Below are 11,134 nucleotides of genomic sequence, written 5' to 3'. Positions count from 1 at the left end.
ATGACTTACCTATTCTATTTTTTTTTTTTTTAGTATACACAGATTGATTTGTAATTATTTATTTTTAATGAAATGAAAACCTTAAATGACAGGAGCTTTGTAAACATATTATATAACTTAAAAAAAAAAAAAAAAAGGAATGTGTGAATAGACCTTTAACTACTTTAGTCTTGGCTCTAAATCTTGAATCCAAGTACATAAGTAATACATTTTTATCTGCATATTTATAAATTATTTTTCTAAATACATAGAAATTGTTTATTTACTTTGTTTTAAAATGAATATATGTTATCTGTTTAGTATAATCATTTACTATAGAAATTAAAATACACCATACTGTTTTTAAAAAATATTTATTTTGTTATTTACTCGTCAATCTGATATAGAAATATAAATTATATTAAATAAACACATATGTATTATGTATAATTAACAAATAATAAACTTAAATAAATTAACAAAATATACAACATAATATCTTCTTAACATAAAGCATTGGGTTTTCCAAATTTATTTAATTTTAGTTATCTAAGTTACATACCTATATGTATACCTACATATCAATATAAAACATTGTCGCGTATCGGTTTAAATATTATCGATAAAGAAAGATTAAACCGTAATGATATTGTTATCGGCTAGCGGGGCCGACGCGGATTTGCCTTTGATAAGTTTTGAAATACATAGTTTAGTTAGTCGTCGAAAAATAGCGAACGGGACATGTCGGCTCTCCATCGTAATAATAAAAATAAACTTATTTAACAGTTTTATAGCTCAATTTCGTGTAATTTATTAATTTAAATAGTTTGCTAATTAAAACTGAATATCCGAAGTAACCAGCATCGGAAACTTACAGTCCACTCCGCAACATTTGGTCCATCGACCCGGATATTCAGTGTTGGTTAGCAAAGCGTATGTCGTGTTTTAGTCGTTAATCGAGTATAGTGTGAAAGTTAAAGTTACAAAGTTAACTGCGGGTAAAATAAAATTGTGAGTCGCATATGCGTAGTAAAATTGTTACGTGGCTTTTACGAGCTAAATAAATCGGATATTCGTATATTTCGAAAATCGTGAAAACAATATAAATAACATCCATAGTGGCGTGCAGGCAGCTGGCAAGTACAGTAATACGGCTTATATGATGTATTGTGGATGGCGAAAAAGGGGCAAATCAATAACCTCAGCGACGATCAAGTTTCCCAAGCAATAGCTGGGCCTCTCGAGAAAAATTGTCAATCAACGTCTGGCGTAAAGGTAAGAGTCTCAGATTAAAAATAATTCCTGTGTAAAATTTCCTTGGGTTTCACCTAGTGAGTATATATAAAAAAAAAAAAAAAAAAGCTTGTACGTAGTGCGTAAAGCAGGTCGAATAAACGCAGATAGCAGCCAACAGGTTTAACGTAATAAGCGAGATAATATTATATTCAGCCGTAATATAAATTATAAACGGTAATAATTGATATGGGTGAAGAAAGAAATTTCACGATAAGACGCGGCCAACTAAAAGGCACAATTACGAGATTCTTGACTTACCTAAAAAGTGAAGAATTAGATCCAAATCAAGTATCGTTAAGAAAAGAAAAAATTGAAGAAGTTTGGCATGAATTTGACCAGGTTCAAACGGCACTTGAATTGTCGGAGGATATAAACATTTTAAGCGAAAATACGGAGTATCGTAAAGAGTTCGAGGATCTATACTTTAAAGCGATAGTAGAAGCAAATAAAATTATGTCTCCAGGAATGGTAAAAGAGACTACCTCTGAACGAGGAGATATGGCGATGGCGAGCGAAAGAAGTATAGGGAAAATCAGTATGGCACCGCAAGTGAAATTGGCGGCATTAAAGGTACCTGTTTTTAATGGAGATTATTTAGAATGGGCGTCGTTTTATGATACATTTACGGCGCTAGTACATACGCACCCGGACCTATTACCCGTATCAAAGTTTTTTCATTTGCGCGAAGCGCTATCAGGAGAGGCGGCTAACTCGATAAGATGTTTGGAGACAACGGCAAGTAATTATGAAAAAGCGTGGAGCATTCTGTGTGCGAGATATAATAACAAAAAGGTTCGAATACAAGCCCACGTGAGAGCAATATTTGAGTTGGATGCGCTGCAGAGTGACTCGGCAATAAAACTTAGATGTTTTTTTGATGCGTTGTCAGGTCACATGCGAGCTCTAGAGGCGTTAGATCAAGATCCGGAAAGTTGGGGCCCGTTATTAATGCATTTAATTAGTACCAAATTAGAAAAAAAAACGTTACAAGAGTGGGAGGCGGGAAGCCCTAAGGACAGAATTGCCGATGTTTCAGAGATAATGCAATTCCTGGAAAATCGATTTAAAATATTAGAAGCCATCGAATCAACGAAAAACGTACATAGTAGTACGCGAGGGGCTATTAGTAACGGATCGACAGGACAAGGCAAATCGAACAAATATAATAATCAATTTTTGTCTTTAATGATAAGTGCGGGTTTAAAGTGTTACGTGTGTCAGTTGCCACACACTATCTATAAATGTCCAACGTTAATTGCCTTACCGATAAAAGAAAGAATAAATAAAGTAACTGAATTGAAATTATGTAAGATTTGTTTACGTCAGCACGAAAATAAAAAGTGCTTTGCGAAATATTGCTTCAAGTGTTCGAAACCGCATAATACATTGTTGCATTTAGTGCAAAATAAAAATGCAGAACAGGGTATTAAAAAAGCAACTGAAAACGCGGAAGAAAGCACGTCGACGGCATCGTCATCAATAAGTGCTCATACGCTGGTACAAAATGACGAGCAGGTATTATTATCAACAGCGGTAGTGCATATACACAATGCCAGCGGTGAAAACGTCGAATGCCGTATATTGTTAGATTCCGGCTCACAGTGCAATTTAATTACCGAAAATATGGTTCAAAATATAAGATTAAAAAGGTACCAAGTGCAGCACACAGTAATGGGAGTCGGTGGGATAACACAACCGGTTACGCGCGCTGTAAATGTTTCAATCACATCGCGATATAATAGTTTCAATTTAATATTGACCTGCCTAGTCGTACAAAAGATCACACATTGTATGCCTAATAAGGAGGTGGAAAATTGCGTAACTCCCAATGATATAAATCTCGCGGACCCGTTATTTAGACGCCCGCAGAAAATAGATTTGTTATTGGGTAACAAACATTTCTTTGAAATAATATGTGCCGGCCAAATTAAACAGCACATTGCCGGACCGATATTTCAAGAAACACGTTTCGGCTGGGTGGTAGCTGGACCGGTCTTGAGAAAGAGCGGTAAGGAAACAAGTAGCGTAACGCACGCAGCGTGTGTGGAAAATGACTTACATTTTGAAAATTTAATATCAAAGTTTTGGCGTATAGAAAAAATGGAGACGGGCCCACCTTTAACATTAGAAGAGAAAATGTGTAGGATTCATTTTGACGAAACAGTCCAACGGGACGAAAACGGACGTTTTGTTATCCGTTTACCGTTTAAAAATACTAATAACGCGTCTACATTAGGAAAATCGTATCAGATCGCAAGGCGTCGGTGGGTGGCGACCGAAAATAGACTCCGAAATAATAGACCACTACGCGAAGCATACACGCAATTTATGCACGAATATGAAGCGTTAGGGCATATGGAACGGGTAATTGAAGAAGAGGGTGAGGAAGAGGAAAATAAGTGTTATTTGCCACATCACGCGGTAATAAATGAAAATAGCACGACGACTAAGGTGCGGGTGGTGTTTGACGCGTCCTGTAAGACAGAATCTGGCAACAGCTTGAACGACTTATTATTAAAAGGGCCAGTTTTGCAGGACGAATTACTATACATACTAGCGCGTTTCCGTACCTATAATTATGTATTATCAGCCGATATCACAAAAATGTACCGGCAAATTAAGGTAGCGAACGAAGATTGTAATTATCAGCGTATATTGTGGCGGGCCGATCCAAAAATGCCAATACAAGTTTATCGTCTTACCACATTAACTTACGGTACGGTACCTGCAGCTTTCATAGCAACAGCTTGCTTAGAAAAATTAGCTGATACAGGAAACGATTACCTACGGGCGCGTGAATCCATAAAAAGGGATTTTTATATGGATGACTATTTAAGTGGCGCTTCAACAAAAGAGGAAGCTATAATGTTAAAACATGAAATAATGTCAATATTAAAACAAGCGGGTTTCGAGCTACGTAAGTGGTCGTCCAATGACCCTAGTATTATAAATAGTAATATGTCGGTCAGTGACAACGGTGCGGGTAACGATGTGCGTGTTTTCGATTGTGCGATAACAAAAATACTAGGCCTATTCTGGGAGCCGAGCGACGACGTATTACGATATAAAGTAAGCGAATACGTTGAAAGTACGGAAATTATAAACAAACGAAAAATATTGTCCGAAATATCTACAATATTCGACCCACTCGGTTTAGTAGGTCCAGTTGTAATAGTAGCTAAATTATTTATACAAAATTTATGGCAGTTACGGGTAAGCTGGGACGAACAATTACCGAAAGACGTATCTGACGAATGGCTACGATACAAAAAATGTTTACCACTACTAAATAAACTAGTAATTCCGCGTATGATGATTGGTAAGCATAAAATTATAAATATACAAATTCATGGATTTTCGGATGCGTCGATAAAGGCTTATGGCGCATGTTTATATTTACGCAGTACGGATGAAGTGGGTACACACACAGTGAGACTTATATGCGCCAAATCTAAGGTCGCACCGTTAAAAACGATATCATTACCGAGACTGGAACTATGCGCTGCGTTACTATTGGCTCGTATGCAGCAATGTGTAATTCCAAAATTACGACTAGAAATCGAGAGGAAATATTTTTGGTCGGATTCTACTATTACTCTCGCTTGGATCTCGTCACCGTCCACTAGGTGGAAAACATTTGTTGCCCACAGAGTGGGAGAGATTCAAGATTTATCTTGCGCTAGTGAGTGGTCACACGTTAGTACACACGACAATCCGGCTGATCTAATATCGCGCGGGTGTGATGCGTCACAAATTTCGGCTATGGAGTTATGGTGGTTTGGCCCAAAATGGTTGTGTTTAAATAAAGAAGATTGGCCGTCAAAAAAGGAGTGGTTAAACCATCAATTAAATAATAAAAATATTCCTGAGAAAAAAAACGTATTAGAATTTTCCGGTATTATCACGGATAAATTTTCTATATTTGACAAGTATTCGTCGTTGAATAAAATAATACGAATTACTGCGTATTGCGTGCGTTTTTATAATAAAATAAAAGAACCAAAAAACTCAGAGTGCGGAGTCTTAACAACCACTGATTTACATAATGCAAATTTGCGACTTTTAATTAGAGTACAAAAGGACTATTTTGAAAAAGAGTTAAATGAATTAAATTCGGCAAATGGTCAGGTATCGTCGAAAAGCAAGTTGTTCAGATTGAGACCGTTTCTCGACGAAGATGGATTAATACGTGTGGGCGGGCGGCTAAAGAATGCAGTATCATTAGGTATTTTTCAAAGGCACCCCATAGTATTACCAAAGGATTCCGCGTACACTAATTTGTTGTTTCGACGGGAGCATGAGCAGTTATTACATGGAGGTCCGCAGGCAATGTTAGCATCGATAAGGCTGCAATATTGGCCACTTAATGCCCGAAACATAGCTCGAAAGACCGTGTACCGTTGTGTAAAATGTTTTCGAATGAAACCTACCGTGGTACAGCCAATCATGGGCAATTTACCTAGAGAGCGTGTAGAAACACAATCTCGTGCCTTTAAAATCTGCGGTGTCGATTTCGCGGGGCCTATAATGGTAAAACAAAGTTTAAGGCGAAATGCACCCGCGACAAAAGGATATGTTTGTATATTTGTATGTTTTGCCACTAAGGCGGTGCATATTGAGGTCGTTATAGATTTGAGTACTAAGTCATTTTTAAATGCATTGAACCGATTTTTTGATCGCAGAGGTAAATGTGCTACGATTTATTCTGACAATGCTACAAACTTCGTAGGAGCAAACAGGCATTTAAAAGAGGTGTATCAACTTTTTCGAGATCAAGGGCATCAAGAGATCGTTCAATCTGACCTGGCTACAATAGGAGTACAATGGAAATTTATTCCCCCCCGGTCGCCTCATTTTGGTGGATTATGGGAGGCAGCGGTTAAGTCAATGAAATCATTATTACGAAGTGTACTAGGCGAATCTTATTTAACCTACGAAGAGTTATGTACTATACTCACCAGGGTAGAAGCGTGTCTAAATTCTCGGCCTTTAACGGCTTTGTCCTCTGATCCTTCCGATTTATTATATATCACTCCAGCTCATTTCCTAATCGGAGACTCCCTAATGTCTATACCAGAGCGGGATGAAACAAATACGCAGGTAAACCGTTTAGACCGTTGGCGCCGCGTTCAACAATTTTCACAGATTTTGTGGAAACGTTGGAGTCGCGAGTATTTGCATCAATTGCAAGAGAGGTCAAAGTGGGCTAGTGAAAAGGGACCCAAGGTAGACATCGGCAGTGTAGTTCTAATTCGGGAAGAAAATCTGCCACCCTTACGGTGGAAAATCGGACGAGTGAAGGAGGTGACACGGGGAGATGACAACATCATTCGTACCGTGGTAGTCAAAACGGTTGATGGTGAGTTGACACGGGCAGTGCGTAAGCTATGTCCGCTACCATTCGAAGGAAATGATGTTTAAATTCAAAGGCCGAAATAAATTAATTCTTTTCATGATTTTTTAGTATATGAATTATTTGTTTATGATTTTATTCGTATTATTATTAATATTTAAATACAATAAATTTTTTTTTTTATACCTTTTATTATCCATTATATTATATTATGTTATTATGTTAGTCATGTACTCATGTGTTATAATTATTATTAGTTGAAACATATTTCAAGGCGGGCGGCATGTCGCGTATCGGTTTAAATATTATCGATAAAGAAAGATTAAACCGTAATGATATTGTTATCGGCTAGCGGGGCCGACGCGGATTTGCCTTTGATAAGTTTTGAAATACATAGTTTAGTTAGTCGTCGAAAAATAGCGAACGGGACATGTCGGCTCTCCATCGTAATAATAAAAATAAACTTATTTAACAGTTTTATAGCTCAATTTCGTGTAATTTATTAATTTAAATAGTTTGCTAATTAAAACTGAATATCCGAAGTAACCAGCATCGGAAACTTACAGTCCACTCCGCAACAAACATAATTGATTTAATGATGAATATGACATGTTTCACACACATAAAAAAAATAAAGGTACCTATCTATCTCATACATTTATAGTACTATTGGTTTTTCACATTTTATCTGTTCTCCGTTGAGTTAACATCTCACAGAGTTACTTTTAAATATATTACTTTTCTGTTAAATATAAATACTACAATGTTCTACTCTATACCTGAAAAAATGGATATGTGGTCATGCTTCGTCGAATGTGGAAAAAATAAAAGGAAGGCCGCTTTATTGTACAGCCAACGACATTATTAATGGACATTAATTCATTACTAAATTATCTAAGGAAATAAACACATTAGTTATCAATAATTTTACTAGAGTATGAACAAATTTCCGTAGTGCAAGTTATTGCAGGATTTGGGTAAGGTCATAACTAATAAAAAATATTAACACTTAACATGTCCACTACCCTAGATAAATTAATAAAAATTAAATGAACATTAAACATACTTTATATGTATTATCTACTCTAGATTGCAACATATTTTTAGGGCTATGGATGTTTTAAAAAATTATTCAATTTTACACTTATTTTTGAAATTATGTTAATTTTTAATTAATATTTTATGATATAAAAATCTTTTAATATTACGTAAAACTGGCACTACCGTATTCAAAAAAAATTTTCAATTTACCAATTTAGGTTAATAAAAACTCCATAGCCCTAATTATAGAAAATAGTAAATCAATAACTTAACTTAACTTAATTATTTAAACATAAAATTAACAATTAATGTGACAATCAACAAATGTTACAAATATAGAAGTAGTTGCGGTCTTGATGCTGCGCTGTTTTCTTTTTTCATCTGAATGAAACTGAAAAAAAAACATTAAGTTATTTATAGAAATGATTTATTGTATAAAAAAATTGTTTATCCATACTTATTAAGTTATCAGTTGAGATGTACTATGCTGTGACTAACCACAATAACAAATTGTATTTGTTCATCCAATCTTGTTATAAATATTTGAATTAAAAGTTAGTACTACAAATTGCAATTGAAATTTGAAAGAAAACAAAATTAATTTTCTAAAATATAAGCAAAAATTATGATAAATATCAAATTATTTATTTTATAAAAAAAATTCATACTTACATAATAATTTGTTTAGATTGTTTAAAGATTAAAATATAATATGTAAAGAAATATGGATATTTTATTCTTTTATTTCATATTAATTTATAGTCATCGGATACCAGTAGCAAGCAATGTAAATTTGCATTAATTGCTGGTCAAATTAAGCTTTCTAGTCATATAGTTCATTGTATTTTTTGATTAATCATATAAACTCTACTAATTGCCACTGAAATAAAATTAAAATATTTGAACCATGGTTATTATTTGTCAATAATATGTATAAATCATTTAATAAAAAAATAAATAAAATTCTAATATATTAAATTTGGATTGAACTTACCAATAAATTATACAAATAAGGTGTCGGCAAAGTACGAAATCTGATTCCCAAATACCTTATAATATTACTGATTGGAAAGAGGTATATTTTTAATTAAATTCAAATTTGTTAACCAAAATACAACATTAAAACACGATCAAAAAATATAACAGGTATGCATCACGAATTAAGATACGTATTATTATTCGTGGTATGGTATGCATTGGAATAATTGGCTTAACCTTTAAATTTATATTTTAAATAATACACATAACGACATAACATAGTATTTACTTAAAACGTTTTCTTTGGTTAAACAGTCAAAGAATAGTAATTAATTTATAATTAATATTCCATACTTGATAATGGAAAACTAACATTAACGAATAACGATTAACCACATGTTTTCAGAAACGGTTTACCGACATTTATTATCGTCTATCTACTAATACGTGATAAGATCGTATACCAGGAATCAGTAACCAGTGATATATTTTGTAACCATGATGGTAAAGTGTAAAATGTTAAAATGTTATTTTTATACTTTATAGCTGATACAGCAGGCTGCGCTTCTGCTGGCTAGTCGTTCACCGACACTTGGCGTTCGGGTGGGAGTGATGATAAGACACCTTTTTTTTTTTTTTTTTTTTTTTTATTGGTATTGTTTATCTATCTTGTTATTATCGATAATGACCGTTATGGGTATTGTTAAATTGAGATAAAATTTCATTTTGACTTCTGGTTTTTACTGTTGGGTTTGTAAAATTGCCCAGTAGCAGCAAATTGAACGAATATTTAAGCATTAATAAGTCGCAAACTAATTACTCAAATAAAATTCTGTAAACGTTAAAATTATTTTTTTCAGTATGTTTATAGATTTTCGTTATTAAAAATAGGTATTACCATTTGAAAATCTAAAGTTGATAGTGTTTTATCTAATAAGGGAGGTAGTTAAAATTATGAAAATTGTAACACAGTGTAAAATAGTAAAACCTAGAAAGTTTAAAAAAAAAATTATTTTAAAATTCCTAATACTTACCGAGATATTAACTGGTTCATGATAAAAAAATCACCCTGTACATCTCTATACCAAATTGCAAATCGGTCCAGCTGTTTAAGATAATCGATAATTAAATGAATCATATAAAATACTATCTGATCCCCATGCACTTCGTTGCCCGTTAAAAATACCAATTATATATGATTCAAAATTTGTGTTTAATTCGTCGTTTTTCATGCAAAGTGTTGCCAGTGGGTGGCTTCTTATTCAATTTGTCATGTCCTGTCTTTTCTTAGCACATAAGCTTATATACATACTTAAGAAGATCTGATTAGTAGTTCCATAGTTTACTCCGTACAAAAATTTTCATTTCACATTTATATAGTTAAATAATATATTATTTATACTTTGTTTTGTTGGTATGGTAAGTATTAAAAACGATTGAAACTACAAGAAATACGAATTGTATGTGTATAAAACAAGTGATAAATTAAACAGATTAATTGTCTAATCTGTATAGTATAGAGATTATAAATAACATTTTAACATTCACTATTTACTATTATAGAAAATAGAGCCAATGTATAAATCCACATACTTATGCTAATGAGCTAAAGTTTCACAACAATATTAAATTTTCAAAAATGTATTACGTTTCACACAAACATCAAATTGCATAAAATTTTGTTCAAGGCTATCATAAATATTAACTAGTGTCTACTTTAAGTATAATAGATTCCTACGACCAACCTACCTCATACCTAAATAACGTAAATGAGTGAGGCGCTGCAGCCTGCAATATGGAGCTTACAGTACGCACTTGAAAAAAGTAATGATAAGTAATAACTAAAAGTTTTCAAAATATTTAGTAAGAACTTGCTTGAGTAGTTAGTTCTTCATTAGATTTCTTGTAATACAAAACGGTTTATTCACGATTACAAATTAAATTTAAACTAATATAGTATGATCCGTTTTACTCTATTTCAAATATTATTTACAAATTTACAATTCAAAATTTTAAAATAAATTGACGAAATACTTCAAGGCAAGATTTTCCTTATATTAAATTTGGAATTTACCATCTATAATATTACTACAATTACCAAGTCATCCGCCGCTGTACCAAACTGGAATATTAGAATATTTCCTATGAATAAAACAATAAATATTTTTTTTTATATAATATATACTTATATATATTAACTAAATCATTTGATATCTTTACAATATAATTAAAATATTAAATTTCAAGTTATGTATTTTAATTTAATTTTTTTGCTTATTAGTTTTTTATTTCACTGGTAAGAGAATTTAGTCTTTACTTTTATATATTTAAATAATCTTTCCAATGCATTTAAGTATTTAACTATGGTTAACGTAAAACGTCGTTTACCAGTTTCTTCTATGCGACAACGCGGTGCATTAAAATTGGCTTTGAACCAAGATATTGGATATATCGTATATATTATTGGAGTAATTAGGACATTTTATA

General features: G+C 32.9%; 2 protein-coding genes across 2 annotated transcripts; both read left to right on the top strand.

Moving 5' to 3' along the window:
* Nucleotides 1-1,461: 1,461 nt before the first annotated feature.
* LOC149057520 (uncharacterized) lies at nucleotides 1,462-3,167 on the top strand. Its single transcript, XM_089223445.1, has 2 exons — nucleotides 1,462-2,790; nucleotides 3,135-3,167. Exons 1-2 carry the CDS (start codon nucleotides 1,462-1,464, stop codon nucleotides 3,165-3,167), a joined length of 1,362 nt encoding a protein of 453 aa, XP_089079571.1.
* A 70-nt stretch (nucleotides 3,168-3,237) lies between these two features.
* On the top strand, nucleotides 3,238-6,763 carry LOC149057519 (uncharacterized). The gene has a single exon (XM_089224662.1). It carries the CDS (start codon nucleotides 3,376-3,378, stop codon nucleotides 6,694-6,696), a length of 3,321 nt encoding a protein of 1,106 aa, XP_089080788.1. The 5' UTR covers nucleotides 3,238-3,375; the 3' UTR covers nucleotides 6,697-6,763.
* The last annotated feature ends 4,371 nt before the right edge of the window (nucleotides 6,764-11,134 follow it).

The sequence above is a fragment of the Diuraphis noxia genome, unplaced genomic scaffold, assembly GCF_037042655.1.
Source record: "Diuraphis noxia isolate RWA-SAM2 unplaced genomic scaffold, SU_Dnox_SAM2 contig0003, whole genome shotgun sequence".
In the NCBI taxonomy this organism is placed as follows: Eukaryota; Metazoa; Arthropoda; class Insecta; order Hemiptera; family Aphididae; genus Diuraphis; species Diuraphis noxia.
This window is presented reverse-complemented; position numbering and strand designations above follow the sequence as displayed.

Coding starts and splice junctions, on each gene's coding strand:
- LOC149057519 (XM_089224662.1), top strand. CDS start 3,376: ATGGAGACGGGCCCACCTTTAACATTAGAAGAGAAAATGTGTAGGATT.
- LOC149057520 (XM_089223445.1), top strand. CDS start 1,462: ATGGGTGAAGAAAGAAATTTCACGATAAGACGCGGCCAACTAAAAGGC. Junction 2,791..3,134: donor TGGTACAAAATGACGAGCAG/GTATTATTATCA, acceptor CCCGTTATTTAG/ACGCCCGCAGAAAATAGATT.